This window comes from Engystomops pustulosus, chromosome 4 (assembly GCF_040894005.1).
Source record: "Engystomops pustulosus chromosome 4, aEngPut4.maternal, whole genome shotgun sequence".
Taxonomy (NCBI): Eukaryota; Metazoa; Chordata; class Amphibia; order Anura; family Leptodactylidae; genus Engystomops; species Engystomops pustulosus.
The window spans coordinates 81575404-81603229 of record NC_092414.1 but is presented as its reverse complement, the minus strand read 5'-3'; the positions used below and the strand labels follow the sequence as shown (position 1 = coordinate 81603229).

Here is a 27826-nt window from a genome sequence, read left to right as displayed (position 1 = left end):
GAATCCTTGATAATGGTGGTAGATTTCCGTTAATCAACATATCCTCCTGAGCCATACAAAGAACCCAATTACGCAGAGAGAAGCTCTGGCCCTCTGCAGCCACTAGTTCCTCCCCCCAGGCTCTAACATTGGAAAGGGATGTTCGATTGGATGGAATGTGGGTGAAGAACTGTGCTTCTCTCCACTGTTTTCCTCCAGCGTCTGTAATCACCCTAGAAATGCCTTACTAGTCTCCTAGTAAGCAGTAAGGTATCCTTTAATTCCTTTAAGTGGCTTTACACTGCAGCTTTTTTCTGCATTGTGTGTATGGATTGTCAGAAACGCCATGCACAAACCAATGCTATTGTATTACGAAATGAAACATGGCAAAGCCACAGGTAATGCTACGTGTGCAAGTACACTAATAGTTTTGAAAGTAATTCAAGCTGACCAGAGTTATTCTTTTTATTTGCATACATATTAAAACTGAAACATTTGTGATAAGGAATGAGCACCTTATTGTTTGAATGTAGATAATGCAAAACACGTTGTTCTCATTAACGATGGCAAGACTGAGAGTAAAGGGGTGCCCCAACCACAGCTGGTGACTGGTTCATTCAGAATTACTTACTTATGTATTTAAACATTATATCCCTAAAAGAATGGCTGGACCATTGTTCAAGTCACCTCCTATGTCACTCCTTCATCCTCATGGACTGTAAGCAGGGTCCATATTCCTATTGCTTCATATCACTATGTTATTAGTATCTAATCTCTTGTTTTATTTATATATATATATGTACCCCATGATCTGTAAAGCACTGTATAATAGGACTGTAATATATAAACAAAGATTTATCATTTATCACAATTTTGCTATGGGGTACAGCCTTTCCTAGTAATGTTCCTGTTCTAACCAATGGCTAGGTAGGCCCTCATAGTTCTTCATTTTTCTCCCACTTATCTCAGGCAAGGCCTGGCTTAAAATTCTCCCCGGTGCACTATTTTGCACATAGTATACTAAGAGGTTGGAGCCTCCTAGTAAATCAGGCGTCTTGTGTGCCTTGGGGGAATATTATGACTGGCGCATTTACTGCCCAGTAATGATAAAGCCACCCAATGCCTTTTAACTGGCTAAATCTGTCCACTGAAGAATGACTAAATTATTGCACCATAACAATGTACATTCTTAAAAGAAATAATAAACATTAGCATGGAGGGACACAGATGCGAATAATGTTCTGAACAAGTCCAAATAGAAAAGAAGCCAAACTTTTTATAGCATTTGAATCCAAAACATTTAGTAGACTATAAACCACACAACAGTGTGAAATTACTTGACAACACCTACTTTGGAATGTGGATAGCTGTGTGATAAAGCGAATGTCAGCGTAGCAATCAATACAGTAAATTAGCTAAGATTCATCACCTACGTCAATCAATAAAGTTTACTCAGACCAAAATAACCACAAACATCACAATACATCAAAAAGCTCAAATAAAAGGAACAGCTCTGTGCATCACAGGAAGATGGATGCTTCCAAGTGGTAGTTATTGCACAGGAATATTATTTTTAATACACAGCCTACACCACAGAATCTAGGTGAAATAAAACTTTGTAACTGATAGAATCACATATACCAGCTAATTCTCTTAAAATGTAGACAGGGGTAGAAAGCGACATTAATGGTGTCCTAGTCAAGGAGAGTACAAAGTAATATAACCAGTAATATAAAGAGTAAGGTTACTTGTTGTAAGAGCTTTTAGGTTGGGAATTTATTTCTTAAAGCAAGGTGTCAGAGCTGTGAGGCCGGAGCTCAATACATAAAAACACGCTCCAACTGCCTATGATTGACAGCTTTATCCCTATGCACAGCAATAAAGAGAAAGCGGTCAATCAATATTTCTCTAAAGTAACTCTTTAAAGAAAATCTATCATGGATTCTAACTGTATTACCCATTTATGCTGCTGGATATGGACATATGTTTATTCGGATCATTCCTTCAGTATATTACTTATAAAATCAACTTTTATAATCATACGGAGTATGATACGCAAGTTTTCAGCAGACAAGGTGAGAGGGGAAAGTGCCAAGGGAGGAGAGAGGTGAGGGACAAGTGCCCAGGGACCCCATAGGGGCTCTGTTGACATCCCCAAATTACGTGTACTTCATTTAAATAAAGATAAAAGTTGATGTTATAAGAAATCTACTGGAGGAACAATGCTAATAAACCGCCCTTACCTACTTATAAACATATGTCTGTATTTATGCTGCTGGGCTGTTTTGCTTTAATTTTTGCACATAATCTTGCATCTCCATGTACCTTTCCCTGATAAGTCATGTCTCCTGACAAGACCGAAAAGTGAACAAAAAAAAAACACTTATCTTGAGGCACATTTTTGGCATATTTAGCCAAGTAAATGTCCAAAAGTGTATTCTACTCATTTAGAGATGCCACAGATGCAGTCACCTAATTTACATCCCTGGCAGAATCACCTGTATAGAAAACAGCACCATTAAATACATCCATTACTGACAAAAGATGATGCCGCTGCTTGTTTACATCTCCTGTTGCCAAAAAAATCATAAAAGGAAAATAGAAAAATACTTTTACACAACCTTACTTTAGAAAATAAAAAACAAAAGAAAAAAGCAATATACTTTGTTATCTGGTTTTAAGGAGTCAAAAATAAAAAACCCAACATAATCTCTTTACAGCACACAAAATTCATGAAACCGATTATCTGGATTTACGCCATAGCCAACTATTGTTGTGTCTGTAAACTGTTTTACTCTACCTTTGCCTGCTTCATCAAACTGTTCTGAAAGAAAATGATAACAGCAGCCGACACTGCATACAGCTCTTATTTCTGGCTTTGAGATGAAAATCCGCAGAGTGTTTGGGGCAAGATCACCACATGTATGCAGACCAACCATCATGGATTCCTAGAAGAGAGACGTCTACGTTATAAGTAGTAGCAAGTAACATACACTGCTTGCCTCACTTATCATAAATGAAAGGAAGAACATTTTTTTTATAATAAAGTCTCAATGCTAAATTACACAGGGAGCATGCCATTGGTCATTAACCCACAGAGGGCAAAGTTACTTATGGCCTTAAGGACACAGCCACTTTGTGTTTTTTCCTGTTCTGTTCGATAAGCTGTGCCTTTTTTATTTTTCTGTCTATGTCTCTGGTTGAGGGCTTGTTGTTTTGGGAATCCAGCTTTGCTTTTTGGTGTTGTCCATTTGGGAAGCCTATAAGCCTATGCATTTTATTACCTCTTTCTAGAGAGGATGAAAAATCGCCCACTTATTTTTGCATTTTGTGCTGTTTGCCATATAGTATAAATAACATGAATAATGTATGATTGGGATGATACCAAATTTATATATACAGGTAGTCCTATGCAAGATAGGTTCTGTAGGTGTGTTCTTAAGTCGAATTTGTTAGTGAGAACATTTATATTTTGTATTGTTCATGCGACAATAGGATTTTAAAAATGTTATACTGTCACGGGAACAAGGATTAACAGTAAATCTTCATTGTAGAGACATTTGATAACTCTTACAGTGGATAATTGCAGCCAGACAAAGATTACCAGAATCCAAAGAGCTTCTGTAACGCTCACAATGGCCTGTCTGTAACTAGGAGTTATCGGCGGGTTGGGTGTTCTTAAAGGAGTTGGCCACTAATCTCAAACTATAACAACAGAGTAAGGCCTCATGCACACGACTGCAATGGGGACTGTCATCTGGGTGAACAATTTGTGGCTTGTCCGGGTTGAGATCAATTAGGACTTACCCTATTAAAAAATAAATACATATCTGAATACCCCTAAAACCACTGATAGAAAAGTAGTTGTAATGGAGTGGGCATGCAGACCAAGGATTGCACTGCTCCCTCCATCCACCAGAACACAGATGGAGGTCTCAAGTCCTGCTGTGCAGGGGTCACGTGACCTGCAGCTCCCTACTGCGACCTCCAAACTTTAACAAGGTAAATACTATCTATATTGGTGACCCTATTTGGGTCTTATACGTACCCTGTTCTATTTCGGGATAAGTGGCCCCTTTAAAGTCAGAGAGGCACCCTGTATATGTTTTGTTTTGCTAGCGTTATGAAATGAAATGAAAACTCTATTCTTAAAAAAATCTTAAAGTTGCAACTTTTTTAATTTTGGAGTTTTTTGGAAATAAGGGGACAAAAACACAATTTTTTACACAACTTTTTAGGGATTTTTTCATGGCCATCACTAAGCAGATTAAATAACAGATTAATTTTATAGACAAGGGTATTACGAACACAGCGATACCAAATATGAGGGGATTTTAGTAAATTTTACATTTTTTAATATAGTAGTTTGAATTAACGAGGAATTTGTTGTTATTTTTTAGATTTTGAAACATTTGTAATTTAGAAGGTGCAATACATCCACTAAAAAAAGAGGGAAAATATTATGTGTATGCATATTACATCTTCCATAGTACTAGTCACTACATTCAACAAATATGTGGGAATAGGAAAGGAAATCTAGCAGCACTCACTGCATATCTAATGGCATTAAAGAAAGCAGAAAACAAAGAAGAAATGTAAACCTCCTGTGCTATGAAATCAATTAGACTGTATTCTCTGGATATTATAAAGAAATGACAGCTGTTTATACATATCATGTAAGATGAAAGAGAGATAACCTCTAGATCAGTAATTATATCATGAAGTTCGGTGTCAGCGGTGACATAGGAAGTGAGAGGTGAATAAACATGGGATTCTGTTAATTTTTTGGCCTTGATGTTCTCTATCTTCCGTTGCTCTTTTTCTTGTTCGCTGAGAACCCTGCTAACGCATTGTGACATTGAGGGCATTTCCACAGCTCCAGAGGGCAAGATGTCCAGAAAGGAAAATGGAGAATCTGATGAATTGTCAAATGTGGCCTTATTGCTTTCCTTATTACTCGTCCTCTTTGAGGAGTCTGACAATAGGCTAAGATCAGCATCACGACATGGCTCTAAATTGGACAGTCTTGTACATCTTATATCACCCTCTCTCTGTCTTGAAATGTCTTGATCCGCATTAACATCTTGACAAGAGTTCTTTGGCAATAAACCTTCTGTCTTCTGGTCAGATTTCTTTGCCTTTGAAGTGGTTCTGGCATCAGTTTTATAGACTTTCCAATATTTTTTCAATTTCCGGTTTCTTTCGTTGGCTCCATCTGTATTGGTATGAGAAGAGTCAATCCCATAAACTTTTAGGTCATAACGCATGGATAAATATGAGCTTAAATAACCTTTTCCAGCTCCCAAGTCTATGACCTAGGAAAAAAAGAAAGAGAAAGCTTAGCAACTAAATCAACAGCAGAGCTGCAACATAATAAGTATTAGGGTCAGCTTATTCTGACTACCATGCATGCTATACAATTATAATAAAAAGTCATAATAATAAAAGTCTACAATGACATGTACTTACACATTCAATTTTCATAAGCTTACTAAAATATTCACAAATACATTAACACTCCAACTTGGTAAAAATGTGAAGCACGGTATTAGGTAATGCCAACAGCTGTGGTGTAGCCGATTGATATGGTATATGGAAATGTAACAGCTTGTTCCAGAGTCCTTCAAAATATGCCTTAAGCAAGGTCAGAAGGTTTCCATACACATTAGATGTTTGTTCCATCACACTTAACCCACTTCCCACTGGCATTAACTGTTTCTGCATTTCCATTTTTTGTACTCCTCCTTAAAAAATCCATTACTTTTCTTTTCTTTTTCTGTGTTTGGAGCTTATGAGGGCTTGTATTCTGCATAACAAATTTTAGTTCCTAGCCGCAGTATTTAATATTTCATGCCATGTACTGTGAAGCGGGGAAAAAATTCCAAAAGTAGTAAAATTTGAGGCAGTTTCCTCTTCTGTTTTTACAGCTTTCATTGTGCGGTCGTAATGACACAAAAAAATTAATCTCTGGGTCGGTACGATCATAAATTTATATGGGTTTTCTTAGGTTTCAATATTTTAAAAATGTTTGCCGTGCTTTGACTTTTTTCATACTTTGGTATACAGAGCTGTGTAAGGGGTTATGTTTTGGTGGACATGATGGCATTTTCACTTCTAACATTATTTGGACTCTAAAACCTTTTGATGAATTTTAATTAACATTTTTATGAATTTCAAAATGCCAAAAAGCTGATTAGGACATTTGAACACTATTTTCCATTATGAGGTTCATAGCCGGGAATAAATTCTAGAAAACCCCCAAAAGTACTTCAAACCCCAGGCAGTCTGATCTTTCCTACCATTTAATGCAATACAGCTGTATTGCAGTGTACGGTGGATTTGCTGCTGATCAGAAATTAAAATGGCTGACGTCTCTTATAGATGCCAGGCTTTCATGGCGACAGATTGTTGTTCCCTGATGTAGTCACAAGGAATGGCAATCTCTCCATGATGGCTCCGCCAAGGATTTAAATGCCATCGGTGGCAATTAAATGGTTAACACTAGTGATCGGTGCTTGGACTGATAATTGGTGTTTCCAGTGGGTAACTGCTACATTATGCAGCAAACAAGAGGGCTCAGTTTTATCAGATTGCACCTGTATTTTATATTTTTATAGTGTTACAATCCACATTTGGTTTTGGCTTTAAAAAAGAGACAGGTTTTCTCCTGAGCAGCCAGTGAACCGCGCCTTCATCTTTTGACTGACAACTCGGTGTCTCTTAAAATCTCGGCATGAGCAGAAAGGAAGTCCTCTACCTGTCCTTACCAGAATTTTGTCCTGCTCACTTATATGGTATATACACTTATATGTAAGCACTGTATGGAAAACTGCAGGTCTTCCCAACATTTCACCAGTTGTAGGTGGGACCAAGTGGTGGTGGGCAGGGCCAAAGATGGGAAACATTCAAGAAATTATTTTACTGGAGGGAGGATTTAAGCTGCAATGTCAGCAATCCACTTTTGAACAAAGGCACAATGAAGTGGGGGGAATGAGTAAAGTTAATTGTGCATGTTCTTGATGACAGGTTTCATTGAAATAAGCACACATTCATCTCAGTTAAAAGCCAACATCAGGGGTGCACAATCCATAGTTGACGGGCCACATGCGACTTGTCAAGTTGCAGCCCACACCCTGTTGACAGTCAAGAGTGCTTCCGTAACTGATGGACGTGTTCATTGTTGCAGAAGACCAGGTAGCAGTGAGTGCAGTTGAGAAGTCCTCAATGCTCCCCTGTTTTATTATTATCTGCTCTGGTGTAATTACCATTATTATCTGCTCTGGTGTAATTGCCATTATTATCTGCTCTGGTGTAATTGCCATTATTATCTGCTCTGGTGTAATTGCCATTATTATCTGCTCTGGTGTAATTGCCATTATTATCTGCTCTGGTGTAATTGCCATTATTATCTGCTCTGGTGTAATTACCATTATTATCTGCTCTGGTGTAATTACCATTATTATCTGCTCTGGTGTAATTACCATTATTATCTGCTCTGGTGTAATTACCATTATTATCTGCTCTGGTGTAATTACCATTATTATCTGCTCTGGTGTAATTACCATTATTATCTGCTCTGGTGTAATTACCATTATTATCTGCTCTGGTGTCTTTACCATTATTATCTGCTCTGGTGTCTTTACCATTATTATCTGCTCTGGTGTCTTTACCATTATTATCTGCTCTGATGTAATTACCATTATTATCTGCTCTGGTGTCTTTACCATTATTATCTGCTCTGGTGTCTTTACCATTATTATCTGCTCTGGTGTCTTTACCATTATTATCTGCTCTGGTGTCTTTACCATTATTATCTGCTCTGGTGTCTTTACCATTATTATCTGCTCTGGTGTAATTACCATTATTATCTGCTCTGGTGTAATTACCATTATTATCTGCTCTGGTGTCTTTACCATTATTATCTGCTCTGGTGTAATTACCATTATTATCTGCTCTGGTGTAATTACCATTATTATCTGCTCTGGTGTCTTTACCATTATTATCTGCTCTGGTGTAATTACCATTATTATCTGCTCTGGTGTAATTACCATTATTATCTGCTCTGGTGTATTTACCATTATTATCTGCTCTGGTGTAATTACCATTATTATCTGCTCTGGTGTAATTACCATTATTATCTGCTCTGGTGTAATTACCATTATTATCTGCTCTGGTGTAATTACCATTATTATCTGCTCTGGTGTCTTTACCATTATTATCTGCTCTGGTGTCTTTACCATTATTATCTGCTCTGGCGTCTTTACCATTATTATCTGCTCTGGTGTCTTTACCATTATTATCTGCTCTGGTGTCTTTACCATTATTATCTGCTCTGGTGTAATTACCATTATTATCTGCTCTGGTGTAATTACCATTTTTATCTGCTCTGGTGTAGTTACCATTATTATCTGCTCTGGTGTCTTTACCATTATTATCTGCTCTGGTGTCTTTACCATTATTATCTGCTCTGGTGTAGTTACCATTATTATCTGCTCTGGTGTCTTTACCATTATTATCTGCTCTGGTGTCTTTACCATTATTATCTGCTCTGGTGTCTTTACCATTATTATCTGCTCTGGTGTCTTTACCATTATTATCTGCTCTGGTGTCTTTACCATTATTATCTGCTCTGGTGTCTTTACCATTATTATCTGCTCTGGTGTCTTTACCATTATTATCTGCTCTGGTGTCTTTACCATTATTATCTGCTCTGGTGTCTTTACCATTATTATCTGCTCTGGTGTCTTTACCATTATTATCTGCTCTGGTGTAATTACCATTATTATCTGCTCTGGTGTAATTACCATTTTTATCTGCTCTGGTGTAGTTACCATTATTATCTGCTCTGGTGTCTTTACCATTATTATCTGCTCTGGTGTAGTTACCATTATTATCTGCTCTGGTGTCTTTACCATTATTATCTGCTCTGGTGTCTTTACTATTATTATCTGCTTTGGGGTCTTTACTATTATTATCTGCTTTGGGGTCTTCACTAATATAGTCAGCTCTGAATGAATGAAGCATTTTATTTGAGAAATAGTATTTATAATTTCTGGGGTGGCATTTTGTGTTATACTCCGTTTAGCACAGTACAACAATGTGGCTCTCAGACCAATAAATCCGTAGATCAGAAATAGAATTGACATTTAAAAGGAAAGTTCATAATTTCCCCAAACTCTTATGAAAAATTATTCATGATGTACTGCATTGATCAAACTGTGGTTGGTCAGGAAGAAATTCAGCAAAGGTACTGTCACCCATTGCCGTTATATCAATTGACTCAAGGTTGTGGGGTCAGAATCAGTGCCCCTTTTGGTGGAGTCAGAGTCTGTCCATTTTTATCATGACTCAGACTCCATCAAAATGGTTATGGATTCTGACTCCACAACCTTGAGGCAATTGATTTAATAGCAATTGGTGACCGAATGTACCTTTGCTGAATTCCCTCCAGACCTACCACTCATGAAAATAGTATGGGGGGAGCAGGTCACTGAAAAAATCTTCTGGTCGTAGCTTATTCTTTTTTGCAAATCATTGATGTAACAGGCAAGGTCACCTCAAGATTTCTGTAAAGGTGATTCCACATCGCCTACAACACCATACCTGTTGACGCAACATTACAGTGTGGCTCAAAGAAAAGGGAAGGAATCTGTTTAGCCCAGGTAAGAAAAATTGTGCACATTTGATTATTTTAGGGTTTCCTTCTGCTGTTTATGTTTGTTAACACTATAGCACCTATAACCCATTTAATTTGAAAAGACATATTGCTACCGCACATAAATATTTCTACAAAAGCCATTAAAAACACAAAAAATTCCTAGCCTGTCATTAGAGATGAATGTTGTTGTTGTGTAGTACAGGCAGATTCATTACAGCTCTATAACATTAGACCACAAGACTGAAAAGCGTGCCCAAAGGACATGTGAACTGGTGTAAATCATATGTCAAAATTTCAGAGCTTCATACTTTTAATTAAATTTATTTATGCACAGTTTTATAGACTAATTTGGCAACAAATTCTTAAAAGCCCTTTTTCTCGGCTTACAATTCAACTTCGCTAAACTTGAAAAAGTAACAAAAACAAATCCAGGTCTCAATAACGGTGAGCCTTTACTCCCCCTCCAATAAAAAAAAAGGATATTTTCTGAAGAAAATATCTTCATATTTCATAGGTAAATCAATAGAAGTGAAAAGCACCTGTGTGTTATAGATTTAATACACTGCTAAGGAAACAAGTCTAAAAGAAAAAAATCTTCTAAAACGGCATCAAAACAAACTTATAGACTTTGATGCATATTTCAAAGGGTTATATATATCCCACAAATATTTTGAAGAAAAAGGCGCTGCACAACAATAGAAGGACATCTGAATCCATTTATCTAAATTTATTATGGAAACATTCACACCAATTTCTAACCAGAAATCATGCTGTTAATGCCGGATTGAGGAGAATTATGAGAACTCTATCATAGTACCGTGAATTACGAGATTAATTTTCCCCTTGATTCCAGCTGTGTGTATACCCTGGAGAAAACTTCTTTAATTTCCTATACTGCTTAGAAAATGGTGACATCACTATATCAGGTGCTTATACATAGTTTATAGTTTGGTGAAATATACAGAAAGCAGAAACCATTCTGCCATTCTTGTGCAAAACATGGAAGCAAGGTCATAAATTTATAGGCCAAAGATGAGAATCATGCAGAGGTCCTAAGCGCATTATATTCCTAAAGGAATCATTTCCTCCCAGTCACCTCTTACAAAAAGTGTATGAACAGGTACAAACAGTGAAAATAGATCTTGCAAAGGCCGCACAACTAGGTTCATTTTGGTGCGTTATGTTTAAAGTCGAGAACATAACAACCCCCTAGAGGTGGAAATGACATCAATAATCTAGATCAAGTTCTGCTCTCACAAACAATGGGCAACTAGAAAATTTACATATATTGAGAAATGTTTTTTTTCTGCTTTGTAGCCAGTGGGTATGTCACTGTATGACTATAAAGCAACATTTTTCCCATTAGAGGTAAACATCAGGTAATACACATATATACCTCCCCATAAGAAGTAGTATTTACCTATACATATATATATAACTATACAATATACATGTCTTGTGCTTAAAGAAATGCTTTCAACCACTGCATTAATGAAACATGGTGTATATATTTACCTGTTTTATGCCGTAAACATTTGCAAGGGCTACTACAAACTGTGACATTATTCCAACTTCATGGGACTTTTTATCATTCATAAACTGGTCAGTTTTTATTTCTTTAACTGGTGGAAAAATGACAAGAATTTAAGTATGAAAATGTCAACATAAAGAAAATGTTTGAACTTGATTATTTTACTTAAATAAATAAAAAAAATTATTAGCATAAAATCAACTTTTTAAAATAAAACATTCATTCAGAATTTAATTTTATATAGGTATACTACCTAATGTAAGTACTGTATAGATCAATCTATATATCAATATAAAATGAGCTTAGGCAAAAGTGCTTTACCTTTTAGGATTTGGCCACTAAAAGGGTAAATACAAGACCCTACCAAATTATACCTACCCTTTTAACGTTTGCTGGGAGCCACGGCTCATTTGACCCCAGGGCAGAAGGACTTCTGATGCAAGTTCTCGGAGGACGTCCGCACCCCCCTCCTGGTATGGGAGTGGTTATGACAGAGGGGACATGCCTACAATAATGACTTTACAGTCCCCTCCTTCCACTTGAAATCAACAAGACAAAATGACTTCACAGGAAGCCCTGAGTCCTGCTTCTCGGGGATCACAAGACCCACGGCAGAAAACTTTAACAAGGCAAGTATAATATAGGAGACACTTTTAGGGTCATATAGTTACCCTGTTAAAGTTTAGTATAAGTGGCCAACTCCTTTTATACATTAAAAATACCCATACAAATTATGTCAATCAAAATCTAGGAAAAACTGTTGAAAATAAAAGGGCTTTTTTTTAATTCTTTCAGATATCATGCAGCTATATCTTGTCTTCATTGTAAAAGCCAATTAAAAGCAATCAGCATGGTAATCTTCTATAATTAATTAAAAATGACAGAATAATGATGAAATTGCTCTCAGGGAAACATTAATTAATAAAAGAATAAAAAAAAACAATATTTTTTTTTAGCAGTGCCTATCAAATTTGGTTGCTAAAAGTTCAGTAGTTCACATGACCTAATCAGCTTAACTAATAAAACAGGTAAGACCTGGGAAGTCTAAGCAGCAGAATTAGTCGGGAGAGAATAAGATCCTTTGGAGGAAATGAAAGGGCGAGACGGCAGACAAGATTCCATACAGTCACTAACTATAAACTCTAGTCAAGCCAGACATTTCCAGATACTGTGATCAAGGCATATTGGCTAAAGTTTCCAGTTCACAGAAGCAAATCATGACATATTTAACGTTCAAAAAAGTAAACCGGAGCAAAATAAGTTATCCTTTATTATTTTGGGGGGTATTTTAATATTCTGTTGCTGCAGGAGATTGTCTTGACCATGTCTACATGCCTAAATGCACTGAGTTGCCGCCATGTGATTGGCTGATTAGAAATTAAGTGTTAACGAGCAGTTGGAAAGGTGTACCTAATAAAGTGGCCGGTGAGTGTATATTGACAGACAAACAACAAATAGAGTTCCTTGTTTCGTTAGTTTTTGTCCTTAGTATCGTATTTTTCTGACTATAAGGCGCACAAAAAATCCTTTGATTTTCTCAGAAATCAAAGGTGCGCCTTATAGTCCAGTGCGCCTTATATATGAACCATACTTACAGACAACAGCTGCCTTGAACTGCGCACAGGTCTGCCACCTGCTGGTCATACACCCTTATAATCAGGTGCGCCTCATAGTCCAGTGCGCCTTATATATGAACCTAGACATTTTAGCAGGCATTTAATGATGGTGCGCCTTATAGTCCGAAAAATACTGTAAGTGTGTGAGCCTGTGTGCTCTTCAACTTACTCTAAATTATTGCACTGTAATCTGCAGCGTATAAACCAACGAAGCTAGGTTGCAAACACTAATGTGGTGAAACTTCAATTTATCCCCACATCAAAAGGAGGTCAGGCAGTATCATTTGATAGTATCAGCTAAATCCTAGTTAAGGTAGCCACTGCGGTCACAGTTGAGCGAGTTGGCAGTGGTATATCTCTACTGAGCTATGAGGCTGGTCTTTGCCCTATATGTGCGCTCCTAGTTTAGCTTTTCCTAGGATTGCTGATCTAAACTGATTAGGATTAAGTAGTATCCACGTCTGCCATGACTGCCTATCAGACCCCTAGGACCTTGAACGGACGCTATGCCAAGGTCCAGGCGTAGCGTCCAGATACATAGGGAAAATGAACAGGTCCACAGTACATACAGGCATATGTAGGTTTAAAGGACATCGACCATCAGTTTAGTGATGATAGATGTATCCTACCAAGTAGTTCCTCAGGACATCTTTTATTCTAACTTTATCCCGCGATCATGGAAATATAGTTATAAAAGTTATTCATATTAGCCTGGGGCCCTCAGGTTACATTACCCGAGCACTTCAGGGAGCCTAGTATTTTAATGTATGTATACTGACCGTAGCGCAAGCGGCCCCACCCGGCACCTATTTATGCGCTCGGCGGGCTATAGAGTTGTAATAAAAGAAGTCCTGAGGAACGATGTTCCGCGGGGACTTCTCACTAGAACACATCTACCATCATTAAACTGATGGTAGATGTCCTTTAACATTTTTTTTTCTATTTTTACAGAAAAGTTGTAAAAATAATGCAAATTTAGAAAATCGTGTGTAAATACTTACCAGGTTTATCGGCTCTTTGTGAAGCAAAAGTTTCTAATATTTCCTCGACAGGGGTGCAGAGCCCCGGATGCATTAGGGAATTGTACTGAACTGCCTCTACAAAAGATTCCAGGTTCACCAGTTGATTTGTTGTTGGAGAAAATATATTGGAAAGGTCTGGAACTCCTGTGGGAAAACAAGAAGGTCAAGAATGACTAACCTAAGACTTTCTTCATACGCATGTTGCGATTTTCAGCCACGTGCAGTGAGTGAAATAAGGAGTAAACACGTAGCCAAAGACTGAATATCTTTCTAAAGGTGCAATTGATAAAATTCTCATTGATACCTTTTCCCTGTGGCATTTCTCATTATTACAGATAATTTGTGATCATCTATGGCCCGGTTTCTTTAACAGTGTGGATTGGATGGGCTGTTGCCAAAATCTAGATAGTATTTCATGTCAATAGCACCTTAAGATATGTATTTACTTAGAAAACTTATGACATGTTCAATACTTGTGCTGTATGTCAAAGCAGTGGATCAGCCTGTGTTACCTTTTTCACAGGCCCCTTCACTTTAAAGGAGTTTGCCCATTAAAGAAAGATATCAAATTTTAATTTCCTAGTGAGGTTAACACAATAAACATCATTTTTTACCCCTTACATTAAAATTCTACTAGTTTAATTGCTGATTTAGATCCTATCACTCAGTGACTGTGGGCAGGATTCTCTAAGCAGACATTTTTCATGATCGCTGTGTGCTGACAATCTGGTTATATTATCAGAGTCCAGGTCTATCTACACTTTTATTTAGCTTCAGATACTACTGAATTAGTATCTGACACATAAAAAAAGAGACATGAGACGGATCAGAAATGGATATAACACACAATGACAGTCTCCAGAACTGCTATTTCAGCTATATAACACAGTCAGTCACTCTGCTGTGCCTCCTTCCCCTGATATAAAGATCTTATTTTGCCTGTAGCTTGTAGATTTCGTCTGCTCATGCTGCTGTTTGCCGGCAGGAAATGGGAGAGTCTGTGTATGTGTGCTCGTGTTGGAATACAGGGTGGAAGGGGCCGATGCCGAGACACTGCAGTGTGAAACAGGAGAAGATTTTCATGAGAAGAGACAGTTCTGCCCAATCCTAAAGTCAGAAGATTTACGGCCGAATCCAGAGAACTGCAATCCATGGGCTCTGAGGAATGGGGACAATGGGCTGTAATATGACGTGGCTCTTGGAAGGTCCAACAGGTGGAAGTATACCCCCTCCTTCTTCCCTGGGGGTACCTCCCTGATATGGGAAGTTGTGGTGGTCCAAGAAGCATGGGAGTCATGGCCTTGCATGCTTTAGGAGCTGCTTTGGTATGAGGGCTTCCATTTTTAGAGACTGGGTAGTGTTTGCCGAGGTAACCTATCACAAGTGGCCACCCTCTCGAACCCAATCAAGCAGGCTTCCACGTCATCCTCTGCTGTAATTTTTGTCATGGCTTTGCAAATCTCTTTTGTGGCATTCTGATCAGTCATATGGATGAGTCCTGTCACCTTCTGAAGTAGCAGTCGATTTGTTTCCACGAAACTGCAAGTTGGATCGGAGAAGCTTCTTTATTAACAGCTTCACTACTGAAGCTTGCAGCTTCAGTGCTGTCGACATCCAGGACATGCAGTTAGTGTACATACTTACTGAATTTTGCCCAATCAAATCCACCATGTGTGGGGAATTGCTCTGCAGATGCTAGGTAGTAGTGCAGGAAGCAGGGACACGCACGCATGTTTTAGCAACACAACATAAACACAGCCTTAGCTTAGGCAAAAACAAAAACAAACATTGTTTGGATGAGCTCTGACCAATACAATTTTGAGTCCCTCTCGATATGAGTACCTGGCTGCTAGACACCTGCTCTTGACCAACAGAATAATGTGGCACAAAGTTACCTCGTCGCTCTACGAACATAGTCCAGCTGGTGCCATACATACTAAATCTGACATGCAGTTTTTCCTCAGCGCCTATATGAACATTTATTAATTTGCCAAAGCCCCAAGTAATTTTTCTGGAAAATTAGATATCAATTCCTACAGTACCAGTAAAATTATGTTGGCCGGCTATGCATTGTTCCGTAATTGGTAAGAAAGTGGTGGGGGTTGACTCCCTTTAAAAAATACACAGAGTAAGAAATAATGATTCCTTTATTTTTAGCGCACACAGATTACACAGAATACACAGAGCTTGCAACATCGGTCCCTGTCCCCAATGGGACTCACAATCTAATCAACCTACCAATGTGTTTTGGAATGTATTATACAGAAAACCTCTATTACCTCTTTGTTAGTGATCATTTCAGCTGTCGGCAAAGTTTGTATGAACTAGCACTGGCACCCAAAGATCTTTATGTACATTTCCATGCCCATAGATGCATTAGTGGTGAAATGTCTGTGTCTTAGTACATTTGGCTCTGCTTACCCGGCATAACGTGTAACAGAAAGTTGTTATGCAAATCCCCTGAAACATAAAATATTGTCACCAGTGTGGGTTTTGGTAGGGTGTAGCCAACGCCTACTCAAGAAAATCTGTGGGGAATAGGCTAAAGAGCTTCATGCTATATGCATTGCTCCCTGAGTGTTTTGCTTCCAGCTAAGTATTATTTGGATTAGGTTCATTTAATGCTGTAGGGAAACATCCTGACGTTCTGGTTTACCATTGAGTGAGAAGCCTGAAATTTAATGAGCTGGCTGTGAAAAGGTCTCAAACCACATAGATAGATCATTGGATTTTCTGTGCATTGCATCTTATAGAAAGTGTTATTTCTAAATTTATGTTTGGCCAAACATATACCTTTTCTGGTTCCAAGGCACATTTTAATACCTGGCTCGGATGAAACTCAAAGTCAAAATTTATTGCCTGTCCTGGCTCTATTACAACCCAATGAATTTACAAGGAGGATTCTGCACAAGATGCTGATAAACTGCCAACATATGGGAGAGAAACTTAAGGTGTAAGCTTTCTCTTTAAAACCAGCATAGGTTTGTGAAAAGACTGCAAGTTGTGATAGCCATTAGGATATACATAACACATTGTTATACAACTATCAAGTTATTGTATTAATATAAACTTCATCATTCCACTGCCTTAGGGACCAAAAACACTATATATGAGACAGTTTAGCACCTTCTAAGTGTACGTGTTACAGGAAAGTTTCACCGCGAAGAACGTATTTATAGTTTTTAAAAACTTTTTTTTTTTCATTTTAGGAGCAACTTGAAAAAGACAAACGTAATCTTTAGTGACAATATAAAGATACATTGCCATCAATTATTGTAGCAAAAAATAATAAAAAGAATATCAAATATCTACCAACCAAAATACCAGACTACAAAAAGGCCTTGCGCACACAACAGTATTTGTCTGAGGGCCATTGAAGAAATAAAAAAAAGCAGCCCAGAGCACAGGAATGTGATTCCGGGCACTCCAGGCTGTTAATTATAACAGCATGATAGATACCTCCCCTCTCCCATGCTGGAGACGTCAGGTGAGTGCCGTGAATTCACGGCTCAAGCGTGATAAATACCTCCCTCTGCCTTTTGTTAGCGATCCCGGCTTGTCAAGCTTAAAGGGGTTATCCAAGTTTAAGAAATAACTTGGGGCCAGGCTGGGGCGGGCTATTTAAAACAGAAATAAAGCTTCTGGATGGCAAGGTGGCAGGCCATATCCATCAGTCCCCATTTCTCAGCAATGTAGAGCGCTGGGAGATGATGTTGGATGGGAACTTCTGGCACTAAATTATTTCTTAAACTAGGATAACCGCTTTAAAGAAAACCAGCGCCGGGGCTGAGGTGATGAGGACTATAGAGAAGTATGTATAGGTTAATTTAAATTAATATTAATGGTTGGACAATCAGGCTTATTTAAAAAGGGTCCCGCGGCCGCATTTCCGCCAGGTTTTCCGACTTCACGGTGCCGGGACAGGCATTTAGAAGGGGATTGTGTCGCTTGCGATCGGATTTTGCCCCATTGTTGCCGGATTTCATGCGACAAAATGGGGGGGGGGGTGGGGGAGGAGCGGAATATAGTAGAAAATCATAGTGCTCGGTGTAAATATGTGTGTCAGGCAGAAAGATCCAGTTCCAAAGGGACAAACAATATGTAAAATCGGATTTTGCCTATTTATGATCACACGTTATTTATATAGATCAAGCGCCAAAAAAAGACTCTTATTACTCCTCTTTATAGCAGATTTAGGTTATTCTAGCCTAAAAATAGCCTTCTATGTACACATCTTAAAGAATGAAAGGACTGTAAATTTTAAGTTGTATAGTTTACTGTAGTATAATCCATCTGATCTCAATTCGCATCTTTCCAAGTAGCTAATGTACCTCCATGTCATTTAGATGGGAGCAAAGAGACACACTATAGATATAGGTAGACGGTTAATTTATGATCATGATTTATCTACCGTAATACTCAGCGGGATCTGATATCTGTTTCTGAAAATGTTTCTACGAAGAAAAACAACTCAAATATACGGTCCTTCCAACATCCCTTTCATTTTACACTGAAACTTTTCTTTCGCTTCCTAAAGGGGAAAGTTCCACTTCCAAAATTTATTATCTGCTTTCATCCATAGCAACAATCTGGTTAGCATTTTAATGTTTTATGAGCAAAAATTGATTAGCACTAAAAGACTACATTAATGTGCTTAAGTAGGGAAATGTGAGCCTTTCAATACTTACCTTTAACTATGCCTCTCCACATCCTTGTAAAAGAACTCTTTGAACTCTCAAGTCTTATGGGAAAGAATGTATGAAACACCTAAATTAAGCTTTATTGGGCCATTTGCACTATCAAAGCTGGTCGTTACTTGCGCTGTTGTTTTACAACTTCTCATTTCTTTGCTGCATTTAATACACAGAGCTGTATGATAGCTCATTGTGTTGAATTTAATCATTTAACACAAGCATTGCTCACGTTATTACTGTTTTTTATTGATTCTCTGCGCAGAACTGTAATAAGCAGGACCCATGTAACATTGCAGATGAAAAGATTTACATGCTTAAAGTGGAAGAAACACTAAATTAAAAGCTACGTGTGACAGGAAGAAAATTACATAAATCATGCATGAAAGCACTTCAGTCTGGAGACACAGTTGAGGACTCTGCTGAATGGAATATAAAATGAGGGGAAACAGATACAGGATGAAGGCCTTAAATGATTAGGTAAGGTAAGGGTGCTTATGTATCCTTGAAAGAAATTAATAGGCAGACGATCAATAAGTGACAGGTGGGGCCCAATGCTCAGAACCATTGTGAAAAAACGGAGAGGCTGAAGTTGGAGGATGATTTGCCACAGATCATTCAAATGCATTTTTACATACAATCATGCATCTATTAAATTAATGGAGGAACAAAAAGAAGGGGTGTACATCAATTACAAATTATGAAATGAAACAAATTCTACCATCAAAATCAAACATGATAAACCAAATTTTAGAAGAAAGAAGGCTCTGGATAACACAAATATAAGAAAACTACCACAGTCACAGTGACTGATCTATGAGTAAAAGTTTCTGTTTATCAAGCTTGATTTTGAAGTTGCCCTGGTTACAAAGGAAATTAAAATCTGAATGGAGTTTGACTTTGCAGGCCTACAGAGTCTTCAAGGCCAGGAATGCTCCACTGAGGATTCCTGGAAAAGAATATATAAATTCAGGGTGTATAAAGTCCATGCCATGTCAAAGAACCCAGTGAAAATTGGGCATTGGTGCAAAAAGAGCTGCCTTATGTAATGTAAGACAATGTTTTTTTTATTATTCACAAGCATACAAGCAATCATCTCTTGCCATACCGCTTGCGGTAAGTACACATCTGTCAACACATAAATAAAAAAATTAGATATAGATATATACACACACTGGATATACTCGAGTATAAGCCAACTTGAGTGTAAGCTGAGATACCTATTTTTGCCACAAAAAACTTTGAAAACTTAGTGACTCGAGTACAAGCCTAGGGTGAAAAATGCAGCAACTCCTCTTCAATAAAATGTCCAGTACCCATCTCCCCTCATAAATAAAATGTCCAGAAGGGCTCCCCTTTAAAAAGAAATGTCCACCAGAGCCCCCCTTTAAGGAAATGTCAAGCAAAGACCCCCTTTAGAGAAATGTCCACCAGTTCCCCCAATGCAGAAATGTCCACCAGTGCCCCCTTTAAAAATAATAAACTTCTGGCGCTCACCCCTAGCGTCCTCTTTTCTCTCGGCCCATCTTCCCCGATCAGCTGTGGCTTCCCAGCAGTGAGGTCAGAGGCTCGTCTATGCTCTCTGCCCGCACGCACACACTGTGACATGCCCTGTCACCGCCTTATGATGTCACGGCATGTGTTTGCATGCGGGCAAAAAGCATTGATGTGCTTCTTCCCGCATTGCCGGAAGATGCAGGTAATTGACAAGCCGGGGAGAAGACACAACAGAAGAGTGCCGGAGATGACTTCTAAGTTATATACTCGCCTTATACCCGAGTATACATGGTATACATACGCACCCATACATACATACATACATACATACACACACAGGTCAGACCATTTTCTTTCAATTCCACACATCATTGGTTGTGCCACGCAACGGAAATCTAAAATGATGTAATAAAATAAATTAAATAATTTTAGTGTAAATATAGGCAATCACAAATTCTCAATTCAGATACAGACTAAATACAGCTACTGTACTCTACATGCCTCATACTACATTTGTATTGGTCCAGTTTCAAAAAATAATTTGGAGAGTTTTCATCATCATTACTAGTTACTAGTAAATGAGATAAAACAAACTGAAGAATGATGCTTCAAATATTGTTTTGGCAAGGAAGTTATATTCTATAAATGATATTCAAATCAACCCCCTGTGGAGGGGAAAGCAGGTGCTTAGGATCACGCTGCTTGAGAAATGTTATACATTTCAGGACTTGAATAGTCAAAGTGGATTAAATCTTTGAAAATCAAGCAGAAGGTATTTCTTGTTTTTCTCAGAAACAGCGAACATTTATTGAATTTAACATGTATAAAACACGCTTTATGGATATGTTCAGCATATACAATAGAGAAGCTACTGGTGTATATGCTGATCAGATCCATAGACATATACTGGCAGAGGGAAGTATCCTTTTTGCCTCCTTCTGTACAGTACTGTATATGCTGTAGACTGCAGAAAACACTGGATGAAAAGAAGCAGCAAGCTGAATCTTTTCATCCTACTTCCTACTATTAAAGGGGTTTTTCCATGAAAGAAAGTTTTCAAATCTTAATCCCCTAGTGATGTTTACACAATAAAGATCATTTTAACCCCCTTAATTTACAATTTTAGTCAGTGTGGGCAGGCACTGTCCAAGCAGACACTTAATGATACCACTATGCTATGAGATGCTGTGAGCTGACAATGTGCTTAGATTATCAGGGTACAGGTCTATCTACACTTTTATTTAGCTTCTGAACATTGTACTCGTATCTGGCACATAGAAAAAAATCAGAGATGAGAGTTGGTGAGATCCATAGGATGGATATAAAACACAATGAAACTGTTAGATCTGCTAACTCACCAATAACACACAGGGTCAGCTATATGCCTCTCTCAGGATAAAGATCTTATTTTATCTGTAGCTTGTAGAGCAAGTCTTTTCACACTGCTGCTTAACGGCAGGAGGTTCCTGTGTTAAAGCTGGTCTTGTAATGCAGGGGGAGGGGCAGAAGGCAGAGAGCAATGTAGTGTGCAAATATGTGAAGTGAAGATAAGTGAAGATATTCATGAGAAGAATCTGAAAATAGTCATATGATTTATGGGGCAACCAGGACTGATAGAGAGAGACAGGTTGGAATTATCTGTAAATTGCTGTATTTTTGTTAAAACCAGTGAATTGGGGTGCTCTTGAGAGATTGCATAGTTTTTTATGACTCCTTTAGTGAGTAAGCTATTGCATTTACCTGGTATATCTAACAGCCAAAGCGTGCTTATTATATTACTTGTTAGGGAATTTAAAGGGGTTTTCCCATGAAAGAAAATTCTCAAATTGCAATCTCCTAGTGATGTTAACACAATAAAGGTCATTTTTAACCCTCTACTTCAAAATTTTACTCAATTTTATTGCTGTTTTAGCTCCTATCACTCAATCATGGTCAGTGGAAAAATTGTGGGGACTCTCTAAGCCGACATATTATGATCTATCTAGTTCTGTGAGCTGAAAATGTGGTTAGATTACCAGGGTACAGGTTTATATATACTTTCATTTGGCTTCTGAACATTGTACTAGTATCTGACACATAGAAAGAGAGATGTGACAGATCAGATGCCTATTGCAAACAATGACACAGTCAGCTCTCCTACATCTCCGCCATTCCACAACACACTAGATCTGCTGTTACTTCCTCCTGTGCCTCCACAGTCTTTATCTGACTTCTCAATCTGTAGCTTTCTCTTTACGCTGCTGCCAGCAGGAACTCTGTGTCTGTGTATCAGTGAATGCTCCGTCCTGGACTGCAGGGGGCGGAGCTGGTGTGCAGGAAGCAGAGAGAGAGAGAAGCTAAGCTCCACGGCCGTCACTCAGAAATCCAAGATGGCTTCCCCGACTCTAAGTTCATTCTTCGTGGGAATACCCCTTTAAGCAATGTATACGCTCAGTGGAGGCCATAATCACATATTGGAAGCGGAAGAAAAATATTGTATCATCCTCATCTTCTGCTGACCCTTCAAGGATCCGATCACTGGCTTCTGTCTATGTTCATTCTTTCTCCTGTTTTCATGGAGGAAAGGGTGAAATAGGACAATGGATCCCACCTTATAAGCATACAGTGGGATACATCCTAGCCCTCAGTTTTTAGGATATGTCAGTGACCAATTTGTCATGCTTTGTGCAGCACTGCGTAATCTGTAGGCGGTATATAAATAAAGAATTATTATTATTAATAATCCATTCAACATACCCTTAAAATGGAGGGTTAAAAACGAGATATGAATTAGCCTAATTTAGCCTTTTTTTTGTTCTTGCTAGGGGGGCAATCTGTGTTTGTTTGCTCATGATAAATGCTACATTTTCCATTCAACATGTATGTTCACAATAAACATAAAATAATTGTATCCATAGCATAACATTTTGAAAAGAGGTTTAGCCATTCTTACTGTCTGTATTGTGCCGCAAAGATACACTACACCCTGTATTGAGTTACACCACAATGCCTTCCATAGTCTTAGTCAATTAAGGCTGCTGATCAACTTTACATGCTGCCCCCATCCTTCAGCATAAAATTAAAAGAAAAGAATCTGAAAAGAATATAAAGCTACTTCTGACAAAATACTACCTATCATTGATTATTAGTAGCTACTAAGGACGCCTGTCATATAGCCAGCACTACAGTACAATTACAGTTCAGCTTTAGCTGGATTTGTGTTCAATTGAAAGGATCCTCAAAAAAAAAAACACTGAAGTGTAAGAGTCCCCTGCAATTGGGCATAAAAATATTGGAAATGTAGGACTAAAAATTGAAAAATAAAAATTTCACAAAAATCCCACCAGAAAAATTGGTTCTAAGCATCTAGGTAGATGCCATTAAAAGAAAAAATATAATACTGTATACCAGAATTTTCAGTAGTATTGAATAACACAATAAAGTCCATAAAATAAAATACTAATTTTCAATTTTGGGGTATTTTTTTTTCCAAGTTATATGCGTAAAAGGGTTTTCTTTAACATAAAAAACTCACAATAAATGATGCCTGAAAAAAATGTTACAGCGATTACAGAAATTAGCAAGTTGGGGCATATAATCAAACCCTGCCCATCCCGGCGCACTGGATAGCAGAATGGCTGGAGCCTTCCGATAAATCCCATGGGTGGCTGCGCTGCCAGACAATTCTACGCCAAGTCCTGCAAAATGTCCAATTTCTCTATAACCTGTGCATGAAGGGGCACAGGCTATAGTTAATGCACAGGCATTGAATAGTACCCTATGCCACCCACTCCAGTGCCCGACACAGCTCCCATCACACCCCTCCACACCTACTTGGCCTGGAGGTGGTGTCAAGGGATAATTATCACAATTCCTGCCAATGCTAAGGGAATTGTGATTACCTCAAGGCTTATACACCAGAAAATTGGTGTACAAGCCAGGATAAATCTCTCCCATTGTGTCTGGTCCTAAAAATAAAAAGAAATATGAGTTGTAATCATTTAAAGGGAAACTGACATTCAAATTAACCCACCCAAAATAAATATTTCATTAAAAAAAATTATGATTAAAAAAGCCTTGCCCTTATCCCCAAGGGTGGTGGCGCATGTGGTGTTTTGACCCCTTTTTAGGCCAATTTTAAGCAGTCCGCTCTCATGCGTTTTTTGAAAATGCATCCGTTTTTGACCATTTTTCCCAATTATCTTAATTATGATAATTGGAAAATGGACAAAAACTGTCAAAAAATGTTTGAATTTTTAAAACGCATGCTTTTTTTACGGACTGCTTAAAAACCTCCTAAAACCGGGTTCAAAACACCACATGTGCCACCACCCTAATTGTTCCTTTCCCTGTCTGCAATCATGAAAAAAATCAGTTTGTAAATGTAAATGCAGCTAAACTGAGTCCAATGATATTAATGGGGTCCTTCATATGCAGTGTTCATTGCATTACACAATAATCCCATCACCTTTTCCCAGGTACAGCTACAGATCCAGAGGGTGCATATACTTCTGCAACAATGAAAAGTGAAAGAGTTTCCTGCAGCTTCTTCTATATTCTGCCTTTTGCCCCCCTCTGGAGGGGGACACACTTCAAATGCCTATATCTCCTGAGGCCTTGCACCTAGAAACAAAATTTTTGTGTCATATTAAACAAGACGGTTTCCAATTTCATATAGAATGTGTATCGATGCTCAACAGAATCGGAGATATTCACTCTTAAAATTACAATCGGCAATAAAAAGCTGTACTTAAAAATCTACTTTTTAGTGCAACTTTAAGGGTGGATATCTCTGGCTCTGGGAAGCATCCATACACAACCCATATACCATATTAAAGAAGATTCTCCTGTTTAATTTGGCACCAGAATTGTGTTTCTAGATGCCAGGGTTCAGTAGATATATACGTAGCCGTTTGAAGTTGGCCTTTGTCATGACGTAAAAAAAACCTACTTTCTTCAATCCGTCACAGTAAAAGCTGCCATAGAATTACGTGGTGCGGTACTGAAGGTGTTAACAGGTCTCACTGCTATTAGTACTTATATCAGCCAATATTCAACTAAAGACATATACAACTCTGTAGTAAATACTGTCTTAAACGTTTTACACAGTGCCTTGCTGGAACATTGAGAGAGAGCTCTGTTGCATCTGTCAGCACATTATGTCATGTGACCAGGGTGAAGTCATCTTAGGTCCTTTAACCCCTAGAATTTGCTAAAACTATCTATGTATGGATGTGATCAAATGAAGTCATAGCATGCCTCCATGGAGGCATGGGGAGAACTAGAAGTTTATGGAGTCATGCTGTGCTTGCATGTGATCAGATACATACATGGGGTACATTTTGCAATTGTTAGGGGTTAAAGTACCTTAGAGGGATTTACCCTGGTCACATGACATGAAGTGCTGAATGGGGAGAAGAAGCATAAGTCATGGGGAGGAGCTTCTGGAGCGAGGCGAGGAGGCCATGCCCCCTCTGACTCGCAGCTGTATGCCGGGTAAGAGAAAAAAAAAGTTTTATTATGGGGCTGTGAGGGAAACAATTTTTTAGCTAAAAGAAGGGTGGCAAGTTAATAGGGCTCTATGGGTACTAGCTGTATTTGTGAAAAATGTGATTTTCTTTATTATGTAAAGCCAAGGACTTGCTTATTCTCACGTGAACATGGCCTTTATATCCTACAATTTAATTATCATTTTTACTTTTAGGATATGACTGGTGCCTGTTTGTATTCTATTACTTTTTTTTCTATTTTTAGGTTCAGCTGTGGAGGCACTGTACGGTATATGGATACACAATATTTTTAACTGTTTTTCATTTAAAGACATCATATTTTTGGATCCCAATAACAACACATATAAAAGTATCCAGTTTTTTCCTTTTATTTATTACTTAAGAAACTACTGGATTATAAATCTCAAACCTAGATGTCTAGCCTAAGTGCCTCTCATACTGATAAGTTTGTAGATCTTGGTGAAAACCCAAATACTACCCCCTTGTCAGTTGCTATCTTCTATGTAACCACTCACACGGCTGTTCCTCTCCTAAATCTCGTCCCACACACGGTTGTATTCAGCAGGCTGCATTCCACTGCTGCAGGTCATGCCAACAAACAACATTAAAATGGATTTTCCTAACCAATATTCAAAGCCAAATAGGTTTTGCAAATAGGTTTTGCAGCCATTTATAATAATAACAAAGATTTAGTCAGAAAGTAAAAAAAAAAAAAAAAAAAAAAAAGAAGCAGAAGAGACGTACAATTTCTGTGCATATAACCTGGCAGTGTGCACTTGTGCAGAGCATCAGACGTGAGCCATTACTTACACCTGACATGACATAAACCAGTTCCCTTATCCAACATCACTATACTGTATTTCTAATGGACAAAATGGCAAAATAAACAGTGAGAAATGGAAACCCTGGAACAAAAGACGCTCTGTACCAGAGAGCAGGAGGTGTGAGTATAGTAAACACTAAAGTGCCATAGAAGCAAGTTTTTCTTCATTTTTCAGGAAAGCATTTAGGGGGTATTTCCCTTTCATCTTAGACTGTGGTCAATTTCAAGAGGTAAAACTATAGGTTAACACCTGCAGAAACCACGAAAGCCCAAAAGGTTGGAGAATAGCGCAAGAGCAAAAATCTCCTAAAACAAATCAACATTGCTGTGGATGCAGCCACCAGCATAACAATTCATAAAGCTGTAAATCTTCAACACATATTCATACTGGATGTCCTTACCATATGTGTCCCCAGGAACTGCGCTATACCATGCCATATCAATATTAACATCCAGGAGGAGAAATCTGCACATATATACTATGCTTAGTGCAAATGATTGTACAAGATGTGCATCCACAGAACTACAGGAACACATTCCATGTGAAATGAAAAAGTCTCAAGGTATTAAATAAAAGTACAAAAATATAATATGGAAGCTCTGGCCTAGAAAAGTAGAGTATTCTGGGAGTTTAATAATGACTATTTTTCTAAATCCATTTTTTCATAGATACAAAATTAGGGGGCACGCTATGTTATGTCCCCAAGCACAAAAGGGCAATGTTGGCTGCCGAGTGTCTGATCAATATAGCGTTTGTTAAATCAAAATCCGCCTGAAAGAAATTCATATGAATTAGTTAATGGATTATACTATTAATTGTAGATGATACTAGCCCAAGGGGAGGCAACCTTATGTTTCATACAGATCACTTTTGTATGAACTATTTAAAAAATATGGAACTTTATATGTGAACAGGGGGAGGATTTAAAAAAAAAAAAAAAAAAACAACAAACATAACAAAAACCATAGGGGTTGATGGCAGTGTCTGGCCTCTGACTCACGATATCATGGGGAAGGCAAACAAAATTAAACCCCAGAACCTCCGGCAACCGCACTGAACAAGAAAAACAAGGGGACTTAGATAAGTACCTCAAAAGAAAGCTCGCGACCCCTCCGTCCTGCGCTCAGAAAATGGCAGCAGACCTTGCTGCAGAGAGTGAGACACCAGAAGACTCTGACCTGGACAGCATCACGGAGACAGAGGTACTTGGTGCAATGGCAGCACCAGGTCCCCTGACAAAGGGGATTCCTGAAAAAGATCCTCAGCCAGACTATGTTGCCAGTCATGCCACAACTAAAGGCAATTCATGAAGAGGTGACTCATATAGGACAGCGTGTGGAGTCCTTGGAAGGTATTCAGGCCGCCATGTTAGAGCACAACTCTGATTTACTTTGTGCCTTAAAGGTGCAGGCTTAACTATGCTCCCCTCCAACTTGAGGAGCAAGAATTAAAGGCATGCTAGAGTATGTAACCCCTGACCTACTGTGTCCTGCAATGGACCATTTTACTGAGCTATTAT

The 27826-nt window shown here is 38.3% G+C and overlaps 1 protein-coding gene and 1 long non-coding RNA gene across 6 annotated transcripts in view; one reads left to right on the top strand and one right to left on the bottom strand.

Moving 5' to 3' along the window:
• The window catches only part of METTL25 (methyltransferase like 25), a 113109-nt gene that overhangs the window by 45935 nt on the left and 39348 nt on the right, over window positions 1-27826 (bottom strand). For 3 of the 4 annotated variants that reach the window (XM_072146504.1, XM_072146506.1, XM_072146505.1), the window contains exons 3-6: window positions 13786-13950; window positions 11153-11259; window positions 4677-5294; window positions 2780-2927 (exon numbers count right to left, since the gene is read on the bottom strand). In XM_072146504.1, the coding sequence (XP_072002605.1) occupies window positions 2780-2927; window positions 4677-5294; window positions 11153-11259; window positions 13786-13950 (1038 nt within the window). The remainder of the gene's footprint in view (window positions 1-2779; window positions 2928-4676; window positions 5295-11152; window positions 11260-13785; window positions 13951-27826) is intronic. The other variant, XM_072146507.1, reaches the window with a different exon arrangement.
• LOC140126723 (uncharacterized) overlaps window positions 6516-27826 on the top strand; it is a 57215-nt gene continuing 35904 nt past the window's right edge. Inside the window, exons 1-2 of one of the 2 annotated variants that reach the window (XR_011854882.1) lie at window positions 6516-6773; window positions 9526-9641. This is a non-coding gene — a long non-coding RNA (uncharacterized lncRNA). Of the gene's footprint in view, window positions 6774-7121; window positions 7174-9525; window positions 9642-27826 lie in introns of those variants that run through there. The other variant, XR_011854883.1, reaches the window with a different exon arrangement.